Raw genomic sequence first — 17557 nt, 5'->3', positions numbered from 1 at the left:
CGTCAATCGAAATACAAAATGCAATCCTTCGAGCCGGAATTGAACCAGCGGCCTATGGATATCCAATTTATTCCTACAGTCCTCTACTCTACCAACTGAGCTATCAAAAATGGCAATTACCGGTTTTTATTTATTTTTTTCAAATCACTACAGTTACACTTTCGCCGTTCAGTTTATACGGCAGTCGAAACACAAAATGCAGTCCTTTGAGCCGGAAATGAACCAGCGGCCTAAGGATATCCAATTTATTCCTACAGTCCTCCACTCTACCAACTGAGCTATCAAAGGTGGCAATTACTTGTTTTTAGTTGTTTTTATTTTTTTTCAAATGACTACAGTTAAACTTTGGCCGTTCAGATTATACGGCAGTCGAAACACAAAATGCAGTCCTTTGAGCCGGAATTGAACCAGCGACCTAAGGATATCCAACTTATTCCTACAGTCCTCCGCTCTACCAACTGAGCTATCGAAGGGGGTAACTTTAATTTTATTTATTTTTTTTCCAAATGACTACAGTTCAATTTTGGCCGTTCAGATTATATGGCAGTCGAAACACAAAATGCAGTCCTTCGAGCCGGAATTGAACCAGCGACCTAAGGATATCCAACTTATTCCTACAGTCCTCCGCTCTACCAACGGAGCTATCAAAGGTGGCAATTTTGCCCTTATTTATTTTTTTAAAATTACTTCAGTTCAATTCCTTCCGTTCAGATTATACGGCAGTCGAAACACAAAAAGCAGTCCTTCGAGCCGGAATTGAACCAGCGACCTAAGGATATCCAATTTATTCCTACAGTCCTCCGCTCTACCAACTGAGCTATCGAAGGGGGTAGCTTTATTTTTTTATTATTTTTTTTCAAATTACTACAGTTCAATTCCTTCCGTTCAGATTATACGGCAGTCGAAACACAAAATGCAGTCCTTCGAGCCGGAATTGAACCAGCGACCTAAGGATATCCAATTTATTCCTACAGTCCTCCGCTCTACCAACTGAGCTATCGAAGGTGGCATTTAGTTGTTTTTATTTTTTTTTTCAAATGACTACAGTTCAATTTTGGGCGTTCACATTATACGGCAGTCGAAACACAAAATGCAGTCCTTCGAGCCAGAATTGAACCAGCGACCTAACGATATCCAACTTATTCCTACAGTCCTCCGCTCTACCAACTGAGCTATCGAAGGTGTCAATTGATAGTTTTTATTTTTTTTTCAAATGACTACAGTTCAACTTTGGCCGTTCAGATTATACGGCAGTCGAAACACAAAATGCAGTCCTTCGAGCCGGAATTGAACCAGCGACCTAAGGATATCCTATTTATTCCTACAGTCCTCTACTCTACCAACTGAGCTATCGAAAATGGCAATTAACTGTTTTTATTTATTTTTTTCAAATCACTACAGTTACACTTTCGTCGTTCAGTTTATACGGCAGTCGAAACAAAAAATGCAGTCCTTTGAGCCGGAAATGAACCAGCGGCCTAAGGATATCCAATTTATTCCTACAGTCCTACGCTCTACCAACTGAGTTATCAAAAGGGTTATTTTTTTCTTCAAATTACTACAGTTCAATTTCGGTCGATCAGATTATGCGGCAGTCATGACACAAAATGCAGTCCTTCGAGCCAGAATTGAACCAGCGACCTAAGCATATCCAATTTATTCCTACAGTCCTCCACTCTACCAACTGAGCTATCAAAGATGGAAATTACTTGTTTTTATTTATTTATTTTCAAATTACCACAATTCAATTCCTTCCGTTCAGATTATACGGCAGTCGAAACACAAAATCCAGTCCTTCGAGCCGGAATTAAACCAGCAACCTAAGGATATCCAACTTATTCCTACAGTCCTCCGCTCTACCAACTGAGCTATCGAGGGTGGCAATTTTGCCCTTATTTATTTTTTTCAAATTACCACAATTCAATTCCTTCCGTTCAGATTATACGGCAGTCAAAACACAAAATGCAGTCCTTCGAGCCAGAATTGAACCAGCGACCTAAGGATATCCAATTTATTCCTACAGTCCTCCACTCTACCAACTGAGCTATCGAAGGGGGTAACTTCACATTTGTTATTAGTTTTTTTTAAATTACTACAGTTCAATTCCTTCCGTTCAGATTATACGGCAGTCGAAACACAAAAAGCAGTCCTTCGAGCCGGAATTGAACCAGCGACCTAAGGATATCCAACTTATTCCTACAGTCCTCCGCTCTACCAACTGAGCTATCGAAGGTGGCACTTTTGCCCTTATTTATTTTTTTCAAATTACCACAATTCAATTCCTTCCGTTCAGATTATACGGCAGTCGAAACACAAAATGCAGTCCTTCGAGCCGGAATTGAACCAGCGACCTAAGGATATCCAATTTATTCCTACAGTCCTCCGCTCTACCAACTGAGCTATCGAAGGTGGCACTTTTGCCCTTATTTATTTTTTTCAAATTACCACAATTCAATTCCTTCCGTTCAGATTATACGGCAGTCGAAACACAAAATGCAGTCCTTCGAGCCGGAACTGAACCAGCGACCTAAGGATATCCAATTTATTCCTACAGTCCTCCACTCTACCAACTGAGCTATCAAAGGGGGTAACTTTATATTTATTATTAATTTTTTTCAAATTACTACAGTTCAATTCCTTCCGTTCAGATTATACGGCAGTCGAAACACAAAAAGCAGTCCTTCGAGCCGGAATTGAACCAGCGACCTAAGGATATCCAATTTATTCCTACAGTCCTCCGCTCTACCAACTGAGCTATCGAAGGTGGCACTTTAGCCCTTATTTATTTTTTTCAAATTATCACAATTCAATTCCTTCCGTTCAGATTATACGGCAGTCGAAACACAAAAAGCAGTCCTTCGAGCCGGAATTGAACCAGCGGCCTAAGGATATCCAACTTATTCCTACAGTCCTCCGCTCTACCAACTGAGCTATCGAAGGTGACACTTTTGCCCTTATTTATTTTTTTCAAATTACCACAATTCAATTCCTTCCGTTCAGATTATACGGCAGTCGAAACACAAAAAGCAGTCCTTCGAGCCGGAATTGAACCAGCGACCTAAGGATATCCAATTTATTCCTACAGTCCTCCACTCTACCAACTGAGCTATCAAAGGGGGTAACTTTATATTTATTATTAATTTTTTTCAAATTACTACAGTTCAATTCCTTCCGTTCAGATTATACGGCAGTCGAAACACAAAAAGCAGTCCTTCGAGCCGGAATTGAACCAGCGACCTAAGGATATCCAATTTATTCCTACAGTCCTCCGCTCTACCAACTGAGCTATCGAAGGGGGTAACTTCACATTTGTTATTAGTTTTTTTTAAATTACTACAGTTCAATTCCTTCCGTTCAGATTATACGGCAGTCGAAACACAAAAAGCAGTCCTTCGAGCCGGAATTGAACCAGCGACCTAAGGATATCCAACTTATTCCTACAGTCCTCCGCTCTACCAACTGAGCTATCGAAGGTGGCACTTTTGCCCTTATTTATTTTTTTCAAATTACCACAATTCAATTCCTTCCGTTCAGATTATACGGCAGTCGAAACACAAAATGCAGTCCTTCGAGCCGGAATTGAACCAGCGACCTAAGGATATCCAATTTATTCCTACAGTCCTCCGCTCTACCAACTGAGCTATCGAAGGTGGCACTTTTGCCCTTATTTATTTTTTTCAAATTACCACAATTCAATTCCTTCCGTTCAGATTATACGGCAGTCGAAACACAAAATGCAGTCCTTCGAGCCGGAACTGAACCAGCGACCTAAGGATATCCAACTTATTCCTACAGTCCTCCGCTCTACCAACTGAGCTATCGAAGGTGGCACTTTTGCCCTTATTTATTTTTTTCAAATTATCACAATTCAATTCCTTCCGTTCAGATTATACGGCAGTCGAAACACAAAAAGCAGTCCTTCGAGCCGGAATTGAACCAGCGACCTAAGGATATCCAATTTATTCCTACAGTCCTCCACTCTAGCAACTGAGCTATCGAAGGTGGCAATTTTGCCCTTATTTATTTTTTTTAAATTACCATAATTCAATTCCTTCCGTTCAGATTATGCGGCAGTCGAAACACAAAATGCAGTCCTTCGAGCCGGAATTGAACCAGCGACCTAAGGATATCCAACTTATTCCTACAGTCCTCCGCTCTACCAACTGAGCTATCTAAGGTGGCACTTTTGCCCTTATTTATTTTTTTCAAATTACCACAATTCAATTGCTTCCGTTCAGATTATACGGCAGTCGAAACACAAAATGCAGTCCTTCGAGCCGGAATTGAACCAGCGACCTAAGGATGTCCAACTTATTCCTACAGTCCTCCGCTCTACCAACTGAGCTATCGAAGGGGGTAACTTCACATTTGTTATTAGTTTTTTTTTAATTACTACAGTTCAATTCCTTCCGTTCAGATTATACGGCAGTCGAAACACAAAAGCTTCCTTCGAGCCGGAATTGAACCAGCGACCTAAGGATATCCAACTTATTCCTACAGTCCTCCGCTGTACCAACTGAGCTATCGAAGGGGGTAACTTTATATTTATTATTAATTTTTTTCAAATTACTACAGTTCTATTCCTTCCGTTCAGATTATACGGCAGTCGAAACACAAAAGCTTCCTTCGAGCCGGAATTGAACCAACGACCTAAGGATATCCAATTTATTCCTACAGTCCTCCGCTCTACCAACTGAGCTATCGAAGGTGGCACTTTTGCCCTTTTTTATTATTTTCAAATTACCACAATTCAATTCCTTCCGTTCAGATTATACGGCAGTCGAAACACAAAAAGCAGTCCTTCGAGCCGGAATTGAACCAGCGACCTAAGGATATCCAATTTATTCCTACAGTCCTCCGCTCTACCAACTGAGCTATCGAAGGTGGCACTTTTGCCCTTATTTATTTTTTTCAAATTATCACAATTCAATTCCTTCCGTTCAGATTATACGGCAGTCGAAACACAAAAAGCAGTCCTTCGAGCCGGAATTGAACCAGCGGCCTAAGGATATCCAACTTATTCCTACAGTCCTCCGCTCTACCAACTGAGCTATCGAAGGTGACACTTTTGCCCTTATTTATTTTTTTCAAATTACCACAATTCAATTCCTTCCGTTCAGATTATACGGCAGTCGAAACACAAAAAGCAGTCCTTCGAGCCGGAATTGAACCAGCGACCTAAGGATATCCAACTTATTCCTACAGTCCTCCACTCTACCAACTGAGCTATCGAAGGGGGTAACTTCACATTTGTTATTAGTTTTTTTTTAATTACTACAGTTCAATTCCTTCCGTTCAGATTATACGGCAGTCGAAACACAAAAAGCAGTCCTTCGAGCCGGAATTGAACCAGCGACCTAAGGATATCCAACTTATTCCTACAGTCCTCCGCTCTACCAACTGAGCTATCGAAGGGGGTAACTTTATATTTATTATTAATTTTTTTCAAATTACTACAGTTCTATTCCTTCCGTTCAGATTATACGGCAGTCGAAACACAAAAGCTTCCTTCGAGCCGGAATTGAACCAGCGACCTAAGGATATCCAACTTATTCCTACAGTCCTCCGCTCTACCAACTGAGCTATCGAAGGGGGTAACTTTATATTTATTATTAATTTTTTTCAAATTACTACAGTTCTATTCCTTCCGTTCAGATTATACGGCAGTCGAAACACAAAAGCTTCCTTCGAGCCGGAATTGAACCAACGACCTAAGGATATCCAATTTATTCCTACAGTCCTCCGCTCTACCAACTGAGCTATCGAAGGTGGCACTTTTGCCCTTTTTTATTATTTTCAAATTACCACAATTCAATTCCTTCCGTTCAGATTATACGGCAGTCGAAACACAAAAAGCAGTCCTTCGAGCCGGAATTGAACCAGCGACCTAAGGATATCCAATTTATTCCTACAGTCCTCCGCTCTACCAACTGAGCTATCGAAGGTGGCACTTTAGCCCTTATTTATTTTTTTCAAATTATCACAATTCAATTCCTTCCGTTCAGATTATACGGCAGTCGAAACACAAAAAGCAGTCCTTCGAGCCGGAATTGAACCAGCAACCTAAGGATATCCAACTTATTCCTACAGTCCTCCGCTCTACCAACTGAGCTATCGAAGGGGGTAACGTTATATTTATTATTAATTTTTTTCAAATTACTACAGTTCAATTCCTTCCGTTCAGATTATACGGCAGTCGAAACACAAAAAGCAGTCCTTCGAGCCGGAATTGAACCAGCGACCTAAGGATATCCATCTTATTCCTACAGTCCTCCGCTCTACCAACTGAGCTATCGAAGGTGGCACTTTCGCCCTTATTTATTTTTTTCAAATTACCACAATTCAATTCCTTCCGTTCAGATTATACGGCAGTCGAAACACAAAATGCAGTCCTTCGAGCCGGAATTGAACCAGCGACCTAAGGATATCCAACTTATTCCTACAGTCCTCCGCTCTACCAACTGAGCTATCGAAGGTGGCACTTTTGCCCTTATTTATTTTTTTCAAATTACCACAATTCAATTCCTTCCGTTCAGATTATACGGCAGTCGAAACACAAAATGCAGTCCTTCGAGCCGGAATTGAACCAGCGACCTAAGGATATCCAATTTATTCCTACAGTCCTCCGCTCTACCAACTGAGCTATCGAAGGTGGCACTTTTGCCCTTATTTATTTTTTTCAAATTACCACAATTCAATTCCTTCCGTTCAGATTATACGGCAGTCGAAACACAAAATGCAGTCCGTCGAGCCGGAATTGAACCAGCGACCTGAGGATATCCAACTTATTCCTACAGTCCTCCGCTCTACCAACTGAGCTATCGAAGGGGGTAACTTTATATTTATTATTAATTTTTTTCAAATTACTACAGTTCAATTCCTTCCGTTCAGATTATACGGCAGTCGAAACACAAAAAGCAGTCCTTCGAGCCGGAATTGAACCAGCGACCTAAGGATATCCAACTTATTCCTACAGTCCTCCGCTCTACCAACTGAGCTATCGAAGGGGGTAACTTTATATTTATTATTAATTTTTTTCAAATTACTACAGTTATATTCCTTCCGTTCAGATTATACGGCAGTCGAAACACAAAAAGCAGTCCTTCAAGCCGGAATTGAACCAGCGACCTAAGGATATCCAATTTATTCCTACAGTCCTCCGCTCTACCAACTGAGCTATCGAAGGGGGTAACTTTATATTTATTATTAGTTTTTTTCAAATTACTACAGTTCAATTCCTTCCGTTCAGATTATACGGCAGTCGAAACACAAAATGCAGTCCTTCGAGCCGGAATTGAACCAGCGACCTAAGGATATCCAACTCATTCCTACAGTCCTCCGCTCTACCAACTGAGCTATCGAAGGGGGTAACTTTATATTTATTATTTTTTTTTTTCAAATTACTACAGTTCTATTCCTTCCGTTCAGATTATACGGCAGTCGAAACACAAAAGCTTCCTTCGAGCCGGAATTGAAGCAGCGACCTAAGGATATCCAACTTATTCCTACAGTCCTCCGCTCTACCAACTGAGCTATCGAAGGGGGTAACTTTATATTTATTGTTAATTTTTTTCAAATTACTACAGTTCTATTCCTTCCGTTCAGATTATACGGCAGTCGAAACACAAAAGCTTCCTTCGAGCCGGAATTGAACCAACGACCTAAGGATATCCAATTTATTCCTACAGTCCTCCCCTCTACCAACTGAGCTATCGAAGGGGGTAACTTTATATTCATTTTTATGTTTTTTCAAATTACTACAGTTCAATTCCTTCCGCTCAGATTATACGGCAGTCGAAACACAAAAAGCAGTCCTTCGAGCCGGAATTGAACCAGCGACCTAAGGATATCCAATTTATTCCTACAGTCCTCCGCTCTACCAACTGAGCTATCGAAGGTGGCACTTTTGCCCTTATTTATTTTTTTCAAATTATCACAATTCAATTCCTTCCGTTCAGATTATACGGCAGTCGAAACACAAAATGCAGTCCGTCGAGCCGGAATTGAACCAGCGACCTGAGGATATCCAATTTATTCCTACAGTCCTCCGCTCTACCAACTGAGCTATCGAAGGGGGTAACTTTATATTTATTATTAGTTTTTTTCAAATTACTACAGTTCAAATCCTTCCGTTCAGATTATACGGCAGTCGAAACACAAAAAGCAGTCCTTTGAGCCGGAATTGAACCAGCGACCTAAGGATATCCAACTTATTCCTACAGTCCTCCGCTCTACCAACTGAGCTATCGAAGGTGGCACTTTTGCCCTTATTTATTTTTTTCAAATTACCACAATTCAATTCCTTCCGTTCAGATTATACGGCAGTCGAAACACAAAATGCAGTCCTTCGAACCGGAATTGAACCAGCGACCTAAGGATATCCAACCTCATCCTACAGTCCTCCACTCTACCAACTGAGCTATCGAAGGTGGCACTTTTGCCCTTATTTATTTTTTTCAAATTACCACAATTCAATTCCTTCCGTTCAGATTATACGGCAGTCGAAACACAAAATGCAGTCCGTCGAGCCGGAATTGAACCAGCGACCTGAGGATATCCAACTTATTCCTACAGTCCTCCGCTCTACCAACTGAGCTATCGAAGGTGGCACTTTTGCCCTTATTTATTTTTTTCAAATTACCACAATTCAATTCCTTCCGTTCAGATTATACGGCAGTCGAAACACAAAATGCAGTCCGTCGAGCCGGAATTGAACCAGCGACCTGAGGATATCCAACTTATTCCTACAGTCCTCCGCTCTACCAACTGAGCTATCGAAGGGGGTAACTTTATATTTATTATTAATTTTTTTCAAATTACTACAGTTCAATTCCTTCCGTTCAGATTATACGGCAGTCGAAACACAAAAAGCAGTCCTTCGAGCCGGAATTGAACCAGCGACCTAAGGATATCCAACTTATTCCTACAGTCCTCCGCTCTACCAACTGAGCTATCGAAGGGGGTAACTTTATATTTATTATTAATTTTTTTCAAATTACTACAGTTATATTCCTTCCGTTCAGATTATACGGCAGTCGAAACACAAAAAGCAGTCCTTCAAGCCGGAATTGAACCAGCGACCTAAGGATATCCAATTTATTCCTACAGTCCTCCGCTCTACCAACTGAGCTATCGAAGGGGGTAACTTTATATTTATTATTAGTTTTTTTCAAATTACTACAGTTCAATTCCTTCCGTTCAGATTATACGGCAGTCGAAACACAAAATGCAGTCCTTCGAGCCGGAATTGAACCAGCGACCTAAGGATATCCAACTCATTCCTACAGTCCTCCGCTCTACCAACTGAGCTATCGAAGGGGGTAACTTTATATTTATTATTAATTTTTTTCAAATTACTACAGTTCTATTCCTTCCGTTCAGATTATACGGCAGTCGAAACACAAAAGCTTCCTTCGAGCCGGAATTGAAGCAGCGACCTAAGGATATCCAACTTATTCCTACAGTCCTCCGCTCTACCAACTGAGCTATCGAAGGGGGTAACTTTATATTTATTGTTAATTTTTTTCAAATTACTACAGTTCTATTCCTTCCGTTCAGATTATACGGCAGTCGAAACACAAAAGCTTCCTTCGAGCCGGAATTGAACCAACGACCTAAGGATATCCAATTTATTCCTACAGTCCTCCCCTCTACCAACTGAGCTATCGAAGGGGGTAACTTTATATTCATTTTTATGTTTTTTCAAATTACTACAGTTCAATTCCTTCCGCTCAGATTATACGGCAGTCGAAACACAAAAAGCAGTCCTTCGAGCCGGAATTGAACCAGCGACCTAAGGATATCCAATTTATTCCTACAGTCCTCCGCTCTACCAACTGAGCTATCGAAGGTGGCACTTTTGCCCTTATTTATTTTTTTCAAATTATCACAATTCAATTCCTTCCGTTCAGATTATACGGCAGTCGAAACACAAAAAGCAATCCTTCGAGCCGGAATTGAACCAGCTACCTAAGGATATCCAATTTATTCCTACAGTCCTCCGCTCTACCAACTGAGCTATCGAAGGGGGTAACTTTATATTTATTATTAGTTTTTTTCAAATTACTACAGTTCAAATCCTTCCGTTCAGATTATACGGCAGTCGAAACACAAAAAGCAGTCCTTTGAGCCGGAATTGAACCAGCGACCTAAGGATATCCAATTTATTCCTACAGTCCTCCGCTCTACCAACTGAGCTATCGAACGTGGCACTTTTGCCCTTATTTATTTTTTTCAAATTACCACAATTCAATTCCTTCCGTTCAGATTATACGGCAGTCGAAACACAAAAAGCAGTCCTTCGAGCCGGAATTGAACCAGCGACCTAAGGATATCCAATTTATTCCTACAGTCCTCCGCTCTACCAACTGAGCTATCGAAGGTGGCACTTTTGCCCTTATTTATTTTTTTCAAATGACCACAATTCAATTCCTTCCGTTCAGATTATACGGCAGTCGAAACACAAAATGCAGTCCTTCGAGCCGAAATTGAACCAGCGACCTAAGGATATCCAATTTATTCCTACAGTCCTCCGCTCTACCAACTGAGCTATCGAAGGTGGCAACTTCGCCCTTATTTATTTTTTTCAAATTACCACAATTCAATTCCTTCCGTTCAGATTATACGGCAGTCGAAACACAAAAAGCAGTCCTTCGAGCCGGAATTGAACCAGCTACCTAAGGATATCCAATTTATTCCTACAGTCCTCCGCTCTACTAATTGAGCTATCGAAGGGGGTAACTTTATAGCTATTATTAATTTTTTTAAAATTACCACAATTCAATTCCTTCCGTTCAAATAATACGGCAGTCGAAACACAAAAAGCAGTCCTTCGAGCCAGAATTGAACCAGCGACTGAACCAGCAACCTAAGGATATCCAACTTATTCCTACAGTCCTCCGCTCTACCAACTGAGCTATCAAAGGGGGTAACTTTATTTTTTATTATTAATTTTTTTCAAATTACTGGAGTTCAATTCCTTCCGTTCAGATTATACGGCAGTCGAAACACAATATGCAGTCCTTCGAGCCGGAATTGAACCAGCGACCTAAGGATATCCAATTTATTCCTACAGTCCTCCGCTCTACCAACTGAGCTATCGAAGGGGGTAACGTTATATTTATTATTAATTTTTTTCAAATTACTGGAGTTCAATTCCTTCCGTTCAGATTATACGGCAGTCGAAACACAATATGCAGTCCTTCGAGCCGGAATTGAACCAGCGACCTAAGGATTTCCAACCTAATCCTACAGTCCTCCGCTCTACCAACTGAGCTATCGAAGGTGGCAGTTTTGCCCTTATTTATTTTTTTCAAATTACTATAATTCAATTCCTTCCGTTCAGATTATACGGCAGTCGAAACACAAAATGCAGTCCTTCGACCCAAAATTGAACCAGCGACCTAAGGATATCCAACTTATTCCTACAGTCCTCCGCTCTACCCACTGAGCTATCGAAGGGGGTTACTTTATATTTATTATTATTTTTTTTCAAATTACTACAGTTCAATTCCTTCCGTTCAGATTATACGGCAGTCGAAACACAAAAAGCAGTCCTTCGAGCCGTAATTGAACCAGCAATCTAAGGATATCCAACTTATTCCTACAGTCCTCCGCTCTACCAACTGAGCTATCGAAGGGGGTAACGTTATATTTATTATTAATTTTTTTCAAATTACTACAGTTCAATGCCTTCCGTTCAGATTATACGGCAGTCGAAACACAAAAAGCAGTCCTTCGAGCCGGAATTGAACCAGCGCCCTAAGGATATCCAACTTATTCCTACAGTCCTCCGCTCTACCAACTGAGGTATCGAAGGGGGTAACTTTATATTTATTATTAGTTTTTTTCAAATTACTACAGTTCAATTCCTTCCGTTCAGATTATACGGCAGTCGAAACACAAAATGCAGTCCTTCGAGCCGGAATTGAACCAGCGACCTAAGGATATCCAATTTATTCCTACAGTCCTAAGATCTACCAAATGAGCTATCGAAGGTGGCAATTTTGCCCTTATTTATTTTTTTCAAATTACCACAATTCAATTCCTTCCGTTCAGATTATACGGCAGTCGAAACACAAAATGCAGTCCTTCGAGCCGGAATTGAACCAGCGACCTAAGGATATCCAACTTATTCCTACAGTCCTCCGCTCTACCAACTGAGCTATCGAAGGTGGCACTTTTGCCCTTATTTATTTTTTTCAAATTACCACAATTCAATTCCTTCCGTTCAGATTATACGGCAGTCGAAACACAAAATGCAGTCCTTCGAACCGGAATTGAACCAGCGACCTAAGGATATCCAACCTCATCCTACAGTCCTCCGCTCTACCAACTGAGCTATCGAAGGTGGCACTTTCGCCCTTATTTATTTTTTTCAAATTACCACAATTCAATTCCTTCCGTTCAGATTATACGGCAGTCGAAACACAAAATGCAGTCCTTCGAGCCGGAATTGAACCAGCGACCTAAGGATATCCAACTTATTCCTACAGTCCTCCGCTCTACCAACTGAGCTATCGAAGGTGGCAGTTTTGCCCTTATTTATTTTTTTCAAATTACTATAATTCAATTCCTTCCGTTCAGATTATACGGCAGTCGAAACACAAAATGCAGTCCTTCGACCCAAAATTGAACCAGCGACCTAAGGATATCCAACTTATTCCTACAGTCCTCCGCTCTACCCACTGAGCTATCGAAGGGGGTTACTTTATATTTATTATTTTTTTTTTTCAAATTACTACAGTTCAATTCCTTCCGTTCAGATTATACGGCAGTCGAAACACAAAAAGCAGTCCTTCGAGCCGGAATTGAACCAGCGACCTAAGGATATCCAACTTATTCCTACAGTCCTCCGCTCTACCAACTGAGCTATCGAAGGAGGTAACTTCACATTTGTTATTAGTTTTTTTTAAATCACTACAGTTCAATTCCTTCCGTTCAGATTATACGGCAGTCGAAACACAAAAAGCAGTCCTTCGAGCCGGAATTGAACCAGCGACCTAAGGATATCCAATTTATTCCTACAGTCCTCCGCTCTACCAACTGAGCTATCGAAGGTGGCACTCTTGCCCTTATTTATTTTTTTCAAATTACCACAATTCAATTCCTTCCGTTCAGATTATACGGCAGTCGAAACACAAAATGCAGTCCTTCGAGCCGGAATTGAACCAGCGACCTAAGGATATCCAATTTATTCCTACAGTCCTCCGCTCTACCAACTGAGCTATCGAAGGTGGCACTTTTGCCCTTATTTATTTTTTTCAAATTACCACAATTCAATTCCTTCCGTTCAGATTATACGGCAGTCGAAACACAAAATGCAGTCCTTCGAGCCGGAATTGAACCAGCGACCTAAGGATATCCAACTTATTCCTACAGTCGTCCGCTCTACCCACTGAGCTATCGAAGGGGGTTACTTTATAATTATTATTATTTTTTTTCAAATTACTACAGTTCAATTCCTTCCGTTCAGATTATACGGCAGTCGAAACACAAAAAGCAGTCCTTCGAGCCGTAATTGAACCAGCGACCTAAGGATATCCAACTTATTCCTACAGTCCTCCGCTCTACCAACGGAGCTATCGAAGGGGGTAACGTTATATTTATTATTAATTTTTTTCAAATTACTACAGTTCAATGCCTTCCGTTCAGATTATACGGCAGTCGAAACACAAAAAGCAGTCCTTCGAGCCGGAATTGAACCAGCGACCTAAGGATATCCAACTTATTCCTACAGTCCTCCGCTCTACCAACTGAGCTATCGAAGGGGGTAACTTTATATTTATTATTAGTTTTTTTTCAAATTACTACAGTTCAATTCCTTCCGTTCAGATTATACGGCAGTCGAAACACAAAATGCAGTCCTTCGAGCCGGAATTGAACCAGCGACCTAAGGATATCCAACTTATTCCTACAGTCCTCCGCTCTACCAACTGAGCTATCGAAGGTGGCACTTTTGCCCTTATTTATTTTTTTCAAATTACCACAATTCAATTCCTTCCGTTCAGATTATACGGCAGTCGAAACACAAAATGCAGTCCTTCGAGCCGGAATTGAACCAGCGACCTAAGGATATCCAATTTATTCCTACAGTCCTCCGCTCTACCAACTGAGCTATCGAAGGTGGCACTTTTGCCCTTATTTATTTTTTTCAAATTACCACAATTCAATTCCTTCCGTTCAGATTATACGGCAGTCGAAACACAAAATGCAGTCCTTCGAGCCGGAATTGAACCAGCGACCTAAGGATATCCAACTTATTCCTACAGTCCTCCGCTCTACCAACTGAGCTATCGAAGGTGGCAGTTTTGCCCTTATTTATTTTTTTCAAATTACTATAATTCAATTCCTTCCGTTCAGATTATACGGCAGTCGAAACACAAAATGCAGTCCTTCGACCCAAAATTGAACCAGCGACCTAAGGATATCCAACTTATTCCTACAGTCCTCCGCTCTACCCACTGAGCTATCGAAGGGGGTTACTTTATATTTATTATTTTTTTTTTTCAAATTACTACAGTTCAATTCCTTCCGTTCAGATTATACGGCAGTCGAAACACAAAAAGCAGTCCTTCGAGCCGGAATTGAACCAGCGACCTAAGGATATCCAACTTATTCCTACAGTCCTCCGCTCTACCAACTGAGCTATCGAAGGAGGTAACTTCACATTTGTTATTAGTTTTTTTTAAATCACTACAGTTCAATTCCTTCCGTTCAGATTATACGGCAGTCGAAACACAAAAAGCAGTCCTTCGAGCCGGAATTGAACCAGCGACCTAAGGATATCCAACTTATTCCTACAGTCCTCCGCTCTACCAACTGAGCTATCGAAGGTGGCACTCTTGCCCTTATTTATTTTTTTCAAATTACCACAATTCAATTCCTTCCGTTCAGATTATACGGCAGTCGAAACACAAAATGCAGTCCTTCGAGCCGGAATTGAACCAGCGACCTAAGGATATCCAATTTATTCCTACAGTCCTCCGCTCTACCAACTGAGCTATCGAAGGTGGCACTTTTGCCCTTATTTATTTTTTTCAAATTACCACAATTCAATTCCTTCCGTTCAGATTATACGGCAGTCGAAACACAAAATGCAGTCCTTCGAGCCGGAATTGAACCAGCGACCTAAGGATATCCAACTTATTCCTACAGTCGTCCGCTCTACCCACTGAGCTATCGAAGGGGGTTACTTTATAATTATTATTATTTTTTTTCAAATTACTACAGTTCAATTCCTTCCGTTCAGATTATACGGCAGTCGAAACACAAAAAGCAGTCCTTCGAGCCGTAATTGAACCAGCGACCTAAGGATATCCAACTTATTCCTACAGTCCTCCGCTCTACCAACTGAGCTATCGAAGGGGGTAACGTTATATTTATTATTAATTTTTTTCAAATTACTACAGTTCAATGCCTTCCGTTCAGATTATACGGCAGTCGAAACACAAAAAGCAGTCCTTCGAGCCGGAATTGAACCAGCGACCTAAGGATATCCAACTTATTCCTACAGTCCTCCGCTCTACCAACTGAGCTATCGAAGGGGGTAACTTTATATTTATTATTAGTTTTTTTTCAAATTACTACAGTTCAATTCCTTCCGTTCAGATTATACGGCAGTCGAAACACAAAATGCAGTCCTTCGAGCCGGAATTGAACCAGCGACCTAAGGATATCCAATTTATTCCTACAGTCCTCCGCTCTACCAACTGAGCTATCGAAGGTGGCACTTTTGCCCTTATTTATTTTTTTCAAATTACCACAATTCAATTCCTTCCGTTCAGATTATACGGCAGTCGAAACACAAAATGCAGTCCTTCGAGCCGGAATTGAACCAGTGACCTAAGGATATCCAATTTATTCCTACAGTCTTCCGCTCTACCAACTGAGCTATCGAAGGTGGCACTTTTGCCCTTATTTATTTTTTTCAAATCACCACAATTCATTTCCTTCCGTTCAGATTATACCGCAGTCGAAACACAAAATGCAGTCCTTCGAGCCGGAATTGAACCAGCGACCTAAGGATATCCAATTTATTCCTACAGTCCTCCGCTCTACCAACTGAGCTATCGAAGGGGGTAATTTAACATTTGTTATTAGTTTTTTTCAAATTACTACAGTTAAATTCCTTCCGTTCAGATTATACGGCAGTCGAAACAGAAAAGACAGTCCTTTGAGCCGGAATCGAACCAGCAACCTAAGGATATCCAATTTATTCCTACAGTCCTAAGATCTACCAAATGAGCTATCGAAGGTGGCAATTTTGCCCTTATTTATTTTTTTCAAATTACCACAATTCAATTCCTTCCGTTCAGATTATACGGCAGTCGAAACACAAAATGCAGTCCTTCGAGCCGGAATTGAACCAGCGACCTAAGGATATCCAACTTATTCCTACAGTCCTCCGCTCTACCAAACGGAGCTATCGAAGGTGGCACTTTTGCCCTTATTTATTTTTTTCAAATTACCACAATTCAATTCCTTCCGTTCAGATTATACGGCAGTCGAAACACAAAATGCAGTCCTTCGAGCCGGAATTGAACCAGCGACCTAAGGATATCCAACCTAATCCTACAGTCCGCCACTCTACCAACTGAGCTACCGAAGGTGGCAACTTCAGTTTTAATTATTTTTTTCTAATTACTACAATTCAAATCCTTCCGTTCAGATTATACGGCAGTCGAAACAGAAAAAGCAGTCCTTCGAGCCAGGAATGAACCCGCGACCTAAGGATATCCAATTTATTCCTACAGTCCTCCGCTCTACCAACTGAGCTATCGAAGGTGTAAATTGATAGTTTTTATTTTTTTTTCAAATGACTACAGTTCAACTTTGGCCGTTCAGATTATACGGCAGTCGAAACAGAAAAGACAGTCCTTTGAGCCGGAATCGAACCAGTGGCCTAAGGATATCCAACTGAATCCTACAGTCCACCACTCGACCAACTGAGCTATCGAAGATGGCAACTTCAGTTTTATTTTTTCAAATTACTAGAGTTCAATTCCTTCCGTTCAGATGATACGGCAGTCAAAACAGAAAGTGCAGTCCTTTGAGCCGGAGTTTAACCAGCAGCCTAAGGATATCTAGCGTATTCCTACAGTCCTCCAGTCTATCACCTGAGCAAAAAAAGTGCAGGTGCAATTTAATATTATAACTCTTAAAATTACTGTGACAATGGGGCACCTTCCGAAGCGGTTGACAAACACGCCGACAGAGAAGGAGCCAAAGATTCCGCCGACAGAGAAGATGGCCACTGCAATGGACCAGATGGCTTTCAGAGTGTTGTCTTTAATATTCTCCTGGTAGCGTCCTTGCCAAGTGGCATTAATGAAGTTCTCAATGACCTACAGGGAACACAAGGTGAAATAGATCAAGACAACGATTGACAGATTCAAAATCTAGTGGAAAAAACTTCTTTTTTAAATGAATCATTTTAATGGGCTCAATTCAGTGAAACCGTTTTTTCCTAGTTCCCACGTCACATGTAATACTGCGGCAGGGTTTATTTTAAGATGTTTTCAACTGTGCTGGTACAGTGTGCCCAGTTGATGGCACC

The 17557-nt window shown here is 40.9% G+C and overlaps 1 protein-coding gene and 86 non-coding genes across 87 annotated transcripts in view; all 87 read right to left on the bottom strand.

Moving 5' to 3' along the window:
• Positions 1 to 17557, bottom strand: part of slc2a1b (solute carrier family 2 member 1b) — a 32278-nt gene that overhangs the window by 4823 nt on the left and 9898 nt on the right. Inside the window, exon 3 of the mRNA XM_077602631.1 lies at positions 17185 to 17345. Within this exon, the coding sequence (XP_077458757.1) occupies positions 17185 to 17345 (161 nt within the window). The remainder of the gene's footprint in view (positions 1 to 17184; positions 17346 to 17557) is intronic.
• On the bottom strand, positions 203 to 288 carry trnay-gua (transfer RNA tyrosine (anticodon GUA)). The gene is given in 2 exon segments: positions 203 to 238; positions 252 to 288. It is a non-coding gene; the product is annotated as a tRNA-Tyr (tRNA).
• trnay-gua (transfer RNA tyrosine (anticodon GUA)) lies at positions 388 to 473 on the bottom strand. The gene is given in 2 exon segments: positions 388 to 423; positions 437 to 473. It is a non-coding gene; the product is annotated as a tRNA-Tyr (tRNA).
• Positions 566 to 651, bottom strand: trnay-gua (transfer RNA tyrosine (anticodon GUA)). Its single transcript is given in 2 exon segments — positions 566 to 601; positions 615 to 651. It is a non-coding gene; the product is annotated as a tRNA-Tyr (tRNA).
• trnay-gua (transfer RNA tyrosine (anticodon GUA)) lies at positions 742 to 827 on the bottom strand. The gene is given in 2 exon segments: positions 742 to 777; positions 791 to 827. It is a non-coding gene; the product is annotated as a tRNA-Tyr (tRNA).
• trnay-gua (transfer RNA tyrosine (anticodon GUA)) lies at positions 920 to 1005 on the bottom strand. The gene is given in 2 exon segments: positions 920 to 955; positions 969 to 1005. It is a non-coding gene; the product is annotated as a tRNA-Tyr (tRNA).
• trnay-gua (transfer RNA tyrosine (anticodon GUA)) lies at positions 1097 to 1182 on the bottom strand. The gene is given in 2 exon segments: positions 1097 to 1132; positions 1146 to 1182. It is a non-coding gene; the product is annotated as a tRNA-Tyr (tRNA).
• On the bottom strand, positions 1273 to 1358 carry trnay-gua (transfer RNA tyrosine (anticodon GUA)). Its single transcript is given in 2 exon segments — positions 1273 to 1308; positions 1322 to 1358. It is a non-coding gene; the product is annotated as a tRNA-Tyr (tRNA).
• On the bottom strand, positions 1793 to 1878 carry trnay-gua (transfer RNA tyrosine (anticodon GUA)). The gene is given in 2 exon segments: positions 1793 to 1828; positions 1842 to 1878. It is a non-coding gene; the product is annotated as a tRNA-Tyr (tRNA).
• On the bottom strand, positions 1969 to 2054 carry trnay-gua (transfer RNA tyrosine (anticodon GUA)). Its single transcript is given in 2 exon segments — positions 1969 to 2004; positions 2018 to 2054. It is a non-coding gene; the product is annotated as a tRNA-Tyr (tRNA).
• trnay-gua (transfer RNA tyrosine (anticodon GUA)) lies at positions 2148 to 2233 on the bottom strand. The gene is given in 2 exon segments: positions 2148 to 2183; positions 2197 to 2233. It is a non-coding gene; the product is annotated as a tRNA-Tyr (tRNA).
• On the bottom strand, positions 2324 to 2409 carry trnay-gua (transfer RNA tyrosine (anticodon GUA)). Its single transcript is given in 2 exon segments — positions 2324 to 2359; positions 2373 to 2409. It is a non-coding gene; the product is annotated as a tRNA-Tyr (tRNA).
• Positions 2500 to 2585, bottom strand: trnay-gua (transfer RNA tyrosine (anticodon GUA)). Its single transcript is given in 2 exon segments — positions 2500 to 2535; positions 2549 to 2585. It is a non-coding gene; the product is annotated as a tRNA-Tyr (tRNA).
• Positions 2679 to 2764, bottom strand: trnay-gua (transfer RNA tyrosine (anticodon GUA)). Its single transcript is given in 2 exon segments — positions 2679 to 2714; positions 2728 to 2764. It is a non-coding gene; the product is annotated as a tRNA-Tyr (tRNA).
• Positions 2855 to 2940, bottom strand: trnay-gua (transfer RNA tyrosine (anticodon GUA)). The gene is given in 2 exon segments: positions 2855 to 2890; positions 2904 to 2940. It is a non-coding gene; the product is annotated as a tRNA-Tyr (tRNA).
• Positions 3031 to 3116, bottom strand: trnay-gua (transfer RNA tyrosine (anticodon GUA)). The gene is given in 2 exon segments: positions 3031 to 3066; positions 3080 to 3116. It is a non-coding gene; the product is annotated as a tRNA-Tyr (tRNA).
• On the bottom strand, positions 3210 to 3295 carry trnay-gua (transfer RNA tyrosine (anticodon GUA)). Its single transcript is given in 2 exon segments — positions 3210 to 3245; positions 3259 to 3295. It is a non-coding gene; the product is annotated as a tRNA-Tyr (tRNA).
• On the bottom strand, positions 3389 to 3474 carry trnay-gua (transfer RNA tyrosine (anticodon GUA)). Its single transcript is given in 2 exon segments — positions 3389 to 3424; positions 3438 to 3474. It is a non-coding gene; the product is annotated as a tRNA-Tyr (tRNA).
• Positions 3565 to 3650, bottom strand: trnay-gua (transfer RNA tyrosine (anticodon GUA)). The gene is given in 2 exon segments: positions 3565 to 3600; positions 3614 to 3650. It is a non-coding gene; the product is annotated as a tRNA-Tyr (tRNA).
• trnay-gua (transfer RNA tyrosine (anticodon GUA)) lies at positions 3741 to 3826 on the bottom strand. Its single transcript is given in 2 exon segments — positions 3741 to 3776; positions 3790 to 3826. It is a non-coding gene; the product is annotated as a tRNA-Tyr (tRNA).
• trnay-gua (transfer RNA tyrosine (anticodon GUA)) lies at positions 3917 to 4002 on the bottom strand. Its single transcript is given in 2 exon segments — positions 3917 to 3952; positions 3966 to 4002. It is a non-coding gene; the product is annotated as a tRNA-Tyr (tRNA).
• Positions 4093 to 4178, bottom strand: trnay-gua (transfer RNA tyrosine (anticodon GUA)). Its single transcript is given in 2 exon segments — positions 4093 to 4128; positions 4142 to 4178. It is a non-coding gene; the product is annotated as a tRNA-Tyr (tRNA).
• On the bottom strand, positions 4269 to 4354 carry trnay-gua (transfer RNA tyrosine (anticodon GUA)). The gene is given in 2 exon segments: positions 4269 to 4304; positions 4318 to 4354. It is a non-coding gene; the product is annotated as a tRNA-Tyr (tRNA).
• On the bottom strand, positions 4446 to 4531 carry trnay-gua (transfer RNA tyrosine (anticodon GUA)). The gene is given in 2 exon segments: positions 4446 to 4481; positions 4495 to 4531. It is a non-coding gene; the product is annotated as a tRNA-Tyr (tRNA).
• Positions 4623 to 4708, bottom strand: trnay-gua (transfer RNA tyrosine (anticodon GUA)). The gene is given in 2 exon segments: positions 4623 to 4658; positions 4672 to 4708. It is a non-coding gene; the product is annotated as a tRNA-Tyr (tRNA).
• trnay-gua (transfer RNA tyrosine (anticodon GUA)) lies at positions 4799 to 4884 on the bottom strand. Its single transcript is given in 2 exon segments — positions 4799 to 4834; positions 4848 to 4884. It is a non-coding gene; the product is annotated as a tRNA-Tyr (tRNA).
• On the bottom strand, positions 4975 to 5060 carry trnay-gua (transfer RNA tyrosine (anticodon GUA)). Its single transcript is given in 2 exon segments — positions 4975 to 5010; positions 5024 to 5060. It is a non-coding gene; the product is annotated as a tRNA-Tyr (tRNA).
• trnay-gua (transfer RNA tyrosine (anticodon GUA)) lies at positions 5151 to 5236 on the bottom strand. Its single transcript is given in 2 exon segments — positions 5151 to 5186; positions 5200 to 5236. It is a non-coding gene; the product is annotated as a tRNA-Tyr (tRNA).
• trnay-gua (transfer RNA tyrosine (anticodon GUA)) lies at positions 5330 to 5415 on the bottom strand. The gene is given in 2 exon segments: positions 5330 to 5365; positions 5379 to 5415. It is a non-coding gene; the product is annotated as a tRNA-Tyr (tRNA).
• On the bottom strand, positions 5507 to 5592 carry trnay-gua (transfer RNA tyrosine (anticodon GUA)). The gene is given in 2 exon segments: positions 5507 to 5542; positions 5556 to 5592. It is a non-coding gene; the product is annotated as a tRNA-Tyr (tRNA).
• Positions 5684 to 5769, bottom strand: trnay-gua (transfer RNA tyrosine (anticodon GUA)). The gene is given in 2 exon segments: positions 5684 to 5719; positions 5733 to 5769. It is a non-coding gene; the product is annotated as a tRNA-Tyr (tRNA).
• trnay-gua (transfer RNA tyrosine (anticodon GUA)) lies at positions 5860 to 5945 on the bottom strand. The gene is given in 2 exon segments: positions 5860 to 5895; positions 5909 to 5945. It is a non-coding gene; the product is annotated as a tRNA-Tyr (tRNA).
• Positions 6036 to 6121, bottom strand: trnay-gua (transfer RNA tyrosine (anticodon GUA)). Its single transcript is given in 2 exon segments — positions 6036 to 6071; positions 6085 to 6121. It is a non-coding gene; the product is annotated as a tRNA-Tyr (tRNA).
• Positions 6215 to 6300, bottom strand: trnay-gua (transfer RNA tyrosine (anticodon GUA)). Its single transcript is given in 2 exon segments — positions 6215 to 6250; positions 6264 to 6300. It is a non-coding gene; the product is annotated as a tRNA-Tyr (tRNA).
• Positions 6391 to 6476, bottom strand: trnay-gua (transfer RNA tyrosine (anticodon GUA)). Its single transcript is given in 2 exon segments — positions 6391 to 6426; positions 6440 to 6476. It is a non-coding gene; the product is annotated as a tRNA-Tyr (tRNA).
• On the bottom strand, positions 6567 to 6652 carry trnay-gua (transfer RNA tyrosine (anticodon GUA)). Its single transcript is given in 2 exon segments — positions 6567 to 6602; positions 6616 to 6652. It is a non-coding gene; the product is annotated as a tRNA-Tyr (tRNA).
• Positions 6743 to 6828, bottom strand: trnay-gua (transfer RNA tyrosine (anticodon GUA)). Its single transcript is given in 2 exon segments — positions 6743 to 6778; positions 6792 to 6828. It is a non-coding gene; the product is annotated as a tRNA-Tyr (tRNA).
• trnay-gua (transfer RNA tyrosine (anticodon GUA)) lies at positions 6922 to 7007 on the bottom strand. Its single transcript is given in 2 exon segments — positions 6922 to 6957; positions 6971 to 7007. It is a non-coding gene; the product is annotated as a tRNA-Tyr (tRNA).
• Positions 7101 to 7186, bottom strand: trnay-gua (transfer RNA tyrosine (anticodon GUA)). The gene is given in 2 exon segments: positions 7101 to 7136; positions 7150 to 7186. It is a non-coding gene; the product is annotated as a tRNA-Tyr (tRNA).
• On the bottom strand, positions 7280 to 7365 carry trnay-gua (transfer RNA tyrosine (anticodon GUA)). The gene is given in 2 exon segments: positions 7280 to 7315; positions 7329 to 7365. It is a non-coding gene; the product is annotated as a tRNA-Tyr (tRNA).
• trnay-gua (transfer RNA tyrosine (anticodon GUA)) lies at positions 7457 to 7542 on the bottom strand. The gene is given in 2 exon segments: positions 7457 to 7492; positions 7506 to 7542. It is a non-coding gene; the product is annotated as a tRNA-Tyr (tRNA).
• trnay-gua (transfer RNA tyrosine (anticodon GUA)) lies at positions 7634 to 7719 on the bottom strand. Its single transcript is given in 2 exon segments — positions 7634 to 7669; positions 7683 to 7719. It is a non-coding gene; the product is annotated as a tRNA-Tyr (tRNA).
• On the bottom strand, positions 7813 to 7898 carry trnay-gua (transfer RNA tyrosine (anticodon GUA)). The gene is given in 2 exon segments: positions 7813 to 7848; positions 7862 to 7898. It is a non-coding gene; the product is annotated as a tRNA-Tyr (tRNA).
• trnay-gua (transfer RNA tyrosine (anticodon GUA)) lies at positions 7989 to 8074 on the bottom strand. The gene is given in 2 exon segments: positions 7989 to 8024; positions 8038 to 8074. It is a non-coding gene; the product is annotated as a tRNA-Tyr (tRNA).
• On the bottom strand, positions 8168 to 8253 carry trnay-gua (transfer RNA tyrosine (anticodon GUA)). The gene is given in 2 exon segments: positions 8168 to 8203; positions 8217 to 8253. It is a non-coding gene; the product is annotated as a tRNA-Tyr (tRNA).
• Positions 8344 to 8429, bottom strand: trnay-gua (transfer RNA tyrosine (anticodon GUA)). Its single transcript is given in 2 exon segments — positions 8344 to 8379; positions 8393 to 8429. It is a non-coding gene; the product is annotated as a tRNA-Tyr (tRNA).
• On the bottom strand, positions 8520 to 8605 carry trnay-gua (transfer RNA tyrosine (anticodon GUA)). Its single transcript is given in 2 exon segments — positions 8520 to 8555; positions 8569 to 8605. It is a non-coding gene; the product is annotated as a tRNA-Tyr (tRNA).
• Positions 8696 to 8781, bottom strand: trnay-gua (transfer RNA tyrosine (anticodon GUA)). The gene is given in 2 exon segments: positions 8696 to 8731; positions 8745 to 8781. It is a non-coding gene; the product is annotated as a tRNA-Tyr (tRNA).
• Positions 8875 to 8960, bottom strand: trnay-gua (transfer RNA tyrosine (anticodon GUA)). The gene is given in 2 exon segments: positions 8875 to 8910; positions 8924 to 8960. It is a non-coding gene; the product is annotated as a tRNA-Tyr (tRNA).
• On the bottom strand, positions 9054 to 9139 carry trnay-gua (transfer RNA tyrosine (anticodon GUA)). Its single transcript is given in 2 exon segments — positions 9054 to 9089; positions 9103 to 9139. It is a non-coding gene; the product is annotated as a tRNA-Tyr (tRNA).
• trnay-gua (transfer RNA tyrosine (anticodon GUA)) lies at positions 9233 to 9318 on the bottom strand. Its single transcript is given in 2 exon segments — positions 9233 to 9268; positions 9282 to 9318. It is a non-coding gene; the product is annotated as a tRNA-Tyr (tRNA).
• Positions 9410 to 9495, bottom strand: trnay-gua (transfer RNA tyrosine (anticodon GUA)). The gene is given in 2 exon segments: positions 9410 to 9445; positions 9459 to 9495. It is a non-coding gene; the product is annotated as a tRNA-Tyr (tRNA).
• trnay-gua (transfer RNA tyrosine (anticodon GUA)) lies at positions 9587 to 9672 on the bottom strand. Its single transcript is given in 2 exon segments — positions 9587 to 9622; positions 9636 to 9672. It is a non-coding gene; the product is annotated as a tRNA-Tyr (tRNA).
• trnay-gua (transfer RNA tyrosine (anticodon GUA)) lies at positions 9766 to 9851 on the bottom strand. Its single transcript is given in 2 exon segments — positions 9766 to 9801; positions 9815 to 9851. It is a non-coding gene; the product is annotated as a tRNA-Tyr (tRNA).
• trnay-gua (transfer RNA tyrosine (anticodon GUA)) lies at positions 9942 to 10027 on the bottom strand. Its single transcript is given in 2 exon segments — positions 9942 to 9977; positions 9991 to 10027. It is a non-coding gene; the product is annotated as a tRNA-Tyr (tRNA).
• On the bottom strand, positions 10121 to 10206 carry trnay-gua (transfer RNA tyrosine (anticodon GUA)). Its single transcript is given in 2 exon segments — positions 10121 to 10156; positions 10170 to 10206. It is a non-coding gene; the product is annotated as a tRNA-Tyr (tRNA).
• On the bottom strand, positions 10297 to 10382 carry trnay-gua (transfer RNA tyrosine (anticodon GUA)). The gene is given in 2 exon segments: positions 10297 to 10332; positions 10346 to 10382. It is a non-coding gene; the product is annotated as a tRNA-Tyr (tRNA).
• On the bottom strand, positions 10473 to 10558 carry trnay-gua (transfer RNA tyrosine (anticodon GUA)). Its single transcript is given in 2 exon segments — positions 10473 to 10508; positions 10522 to 10558. It is a non-coding gene; the product is annotated as a tRNA-Tyr (tRNA).
• trnay-gua (transfer RNA tyrosine (anticodon GUA)) lies at positions 10649 to 10734 on the bottom strand. The gene is given in 2 exon segments: positions 10649 to 10684; positions 10698 to 10734. It is a non-coding gene; the product is annotated as a tRNA-Tyr (tRNA).
• On the bottom strand, positions 10828 to 10925 carry trnay-gua (transfer RNA tyrosine (anticodon GUA)). The gene is given in 2 exon segments: positions 10828 to 10875; positions 10889 to 10925. It is a non-coding gene; the product is annotated as a tRNA-Tyr (tRNA).
• Positions 11020 to 11105, bottom strand: trnay-gua (transfer RNA tyrosine (anticodon GUA)). Its single transcript is given in 2 exon segments — positions 11020 to 11055; positions 11069 to 11105. It is a non-coding gene; the product is annotated as a tRNA-Tyr (tRNA).
• Positions 11199 to 11284, bottom strand: trnay-gua (transfer RNA tyrosine (anticodon GUA)). Its single transcript is given in 2 exon segments — positions 11199 to 11234; positions 11248 to 11284. It is a non-coding gene; the product is annotated as a tRNA-Tyr (tRNA).
• On the bottom strand, positions 11554 to 11639 carry trnay-gua (transfer RNA tyrosine (anticodon GUA)). Its single transcript is given in 2 exon segments — positions 11554 to 11589; positions 11603 to 11639. It is a non-coding gene; the product is annotated as a tRNA-Tyr (tRNA).
• trnay-gua (transfer RNA tyrosine (anticodon GUA)) lies at positions 11733 to 11818 on the bottom strand. Its single transcript is given in 2 exon segments — positions 11733 to 11768; positions 11782 to 11818. It is a non-coding gene; the product is annotated as a tRNA-Tyr (tRNA).
• Positions 12088 to 12173, bottom strand: trnay-gua (transfer RNA tyrosine (anticodon GUA)). The gene is given in 2 exon segments: positions 12088 to 12123; positions 12137 to 12173. It is a non-coding gene; the product is annotated as a tRNA-Tyr (tRNA).
• trnay-gua (transfer RNA tyrosine (anticodon GUA)) lies at positions 12264 to 12349 on the bottom strand. The gene is given in 2 exon segments: positions 12264 to 12299; positions 12313 to 12349. It is a non-coding gene; the product is annotated as a tRNA-Tyr (tRNA).
• Positions 12440 to 12525, bottom strand: trnay-gua (transfer RNA tyrosine (anticodon GUA)). Its single transcript is given in 2 exon segments — positions 12440 to 12475; positions 12489 to 12525. It is a non-coding gene; the product is annotated as a tRNA-Tyr (tRNA).
• trnay-gua (transfer RNA tyrosine (anticodon GUA)) lies at positions 12795 to 12880 on the bottom strand. Its single transcript is given in 2 exon segments — positions 12795 to 12830; positions 12844 to 12880. It is a non-coding gene; the product is annotated as a tRNA-Tyr (tRNA).
• Positions 12974 to 13059, bottom strand: trnay-gua (transfer RNA tyrosine (anticodon GUA)). Its single transcript is given in 2 exon segments — positions 12974 to 13009; positions 13023 to 13059. It is a non-coding gene; the product is annotated as a tRNA-Tyr (tRNA).
• trnay-gua (transfer RNA tyrosine (anticodon GUA)) lies at positions 13150 to 13235 on the bottom strand. Its single transcript is given in 2 exon segments — positions 13150 to 13185; positions 13199 to 13235. It is a non-coding gene; the product is annotated as a tRNA-Tyr (tRNA).
• Positions 13326 to 13411, bottom strand: trnay-gua (transfer RNA tyrosine (anticodon GUA)). The gene is given in 2 exon segments: positions 13326 to 13361; positions 13375 to 13411. It is a non-coding gene; the product is annotated as a tRNA-Tyr (tRNA).
• trnay-gua (transfer RNA tyrosine (anticodon GUA)) lies at positions 13505 to 13590 on the bottom strand. The gene is given in 2 exon segments: positions 13505 to 13540; positions 13554 to 13590. It is a non-coding gene; the product is annotated as a tRNA-Tyr (tRNA).
• Positions 13684 to 13769, bottom strand: trnay-gua (transfer RNA tyrosine (anticodon GUA)). The gene is given in 2 exon segments: positions 13684 to 13719; positions 13733 to 13769. It is a non-coding gene; the product is annotated as a tRNA-Tyr (tRNA).
• Positions 13864 to 13949, bottom strand: trnay-gua (transfer RNA tyrosine (anticodon GUA)). Its single transcript is given in 2 exon segments — positions 13864 to 13899; positions 13913 to 13949. It is a non-coding gene; the product is annotated as a tRNA-Tyr (tRNA).
• Positions 14040 to 14125, bottom strand: trnay-gua (transfer RNA tyrosine (anticodon GUA)). Its single transcript is given in 2 exon segments — positions 14040 to 14075; positions 14089 to 14125. It is a non-coding gene; the product is annotated as a tRNA-Tyr (tRNA).
• On the bottom strand, positions 14216 to 14301 carry trnay-gua (transfer RNA tyrosine (anticodon GUA)). Its single transcript is given in 2 exon segments — positions 14216 to 14251; positions 14265 to 14301. It is a non-coding gene; the product is annotated as a tRNA-Tyr (tRNA).
• Positions 14571 to 14656, bottom strand: trnay-gua (transfer RNA tyrosine (anticodon GUA)). Its single transcript is given in 2 exon segments — positions 14571 to 14606; positions 14620 to 14656. It is a non-coding gene; the product is annotated as a tRNA-Tyr (tRNA).
• trnay-gua (transfer RNA tyrosine (anticodon GUA)) lies at positions 14750 to 14835 on the bottom strand. The gene is given in 2 exon segments: positions 14750 to 14785; positions 14799 to 14835. It is a non-coding gene; the product is annotated as a tRNA-Tyr (tRNA).
• Positions 14926 to 15011, bottom strand: trnay-gua (transfer RNA tyrosine (anticodon GUA)). The gene is given in 2 exon segments: positions 14926 to 14961; positions 14975 to 15011. It is a non-coding gene; the product is annotated as a tRNA-Tyr (tRNA).
• On the bottom strand, positions 15102 to 15187 carry trnay-gua (transfer RNA tyrosine (anticodon GUA)). The gene is given in 2 exon segments: positions 15102 to 15137; positions 15151 to 15187. It is a non-coding gene; the product is annotated as a tRNA-Tyr (tRNA).
• Positions 15281 to 15366, bottom strand: trnay-gua (transfer RNA tyrosine (anticodon GUA)). The gene is given in 2 exon segments: positions 15281 to 15316; positions 15330 to 15366. It is a non-coding gene; the product is annotated as a tRNA-Tyr (tRNA).
• trnay-gua (transfer RNA tyrosine (anticodon GUA)) lies at positions 15460 to 15545 on the bottom strand. Its single transcript is given in 2 exon segments — positions 15460 to 15495; positions 15509 to 15545. It is a non-coding gene; the product is annotated as a tRNA-Tyr (tRNA).
• Positions 15640 to 15725, bottom strand: trnay-gua (transfer RNA tyrosine (anticodon GUA)). The gene is given in 2 exon segments: positions 15640 to 15675; positions 15689 to 15725. It is a non-coding gene; the product is annotated as a tRNA-Tyr (tRNA).
• trnay-gua (transfer RNA tyrosine (anticodon GUA)) lies at positions 15816 to 15901 on the bottom strand. The gene is given in 2 exon segments: positions 15816 to 15851; positions 15865 to 15901. It is a non-coding gene; the product is annotated as a tRNA-Tyr (tRNA).
• Positions 15992 to 16077, bottom strand: trnay-gua (transfer RNA tyrosine (anticodon GUA)). Its single transcript is given in 2 exon segments — positions 15992 to 16027; positions 16041 to 16077. It is a non-coding gene; the product is annotated as a tRNA-Tyr (tRNA).
• trnay-gua (transfer RNA tyrosine (anticodon GUA)) lies at positions 16347 to 16433 on the bottom strand. Its single transcript is given in 2 exon segments — positions 16347 to 16382; positions 16396 to 16433. It is a non-coding gene; the product is annotated as a tRNA-Tyr (tRNA).
• On the bottom strand, positions 16524 to 16609 carry trnay-gua (transfer RNA tyrosine (anticodon GUA)). The gene is given in 2 exon segments: positions 16524 to 16559; positions 16573 to 16609. It is a non-coding gene; the product is annotated as a tRNA-Tyr (tRNA).

This window comes from Stigmatopora argus, chromosome 6 (assembly GCF_051989625.1).
Source record: "Stigmatopora argus isolate UIUO_Sarg chromosome 6, RoL_Sarg_1.0, whole genome shotgun sequence".
Taxonomy (NCBI): domain Eukaryota; kingdom Metazoa; phylum Chordata; class Actinopteri; order Syngnathiformes; family Syngnathidae; genus Stigmatopora; species Stigmatopora argus.
The sequence above is the reverse complement of the archived record's forward strand: the minus strand, read 5'-3'. Positions and strand labels throughout refer to the sequence as shown.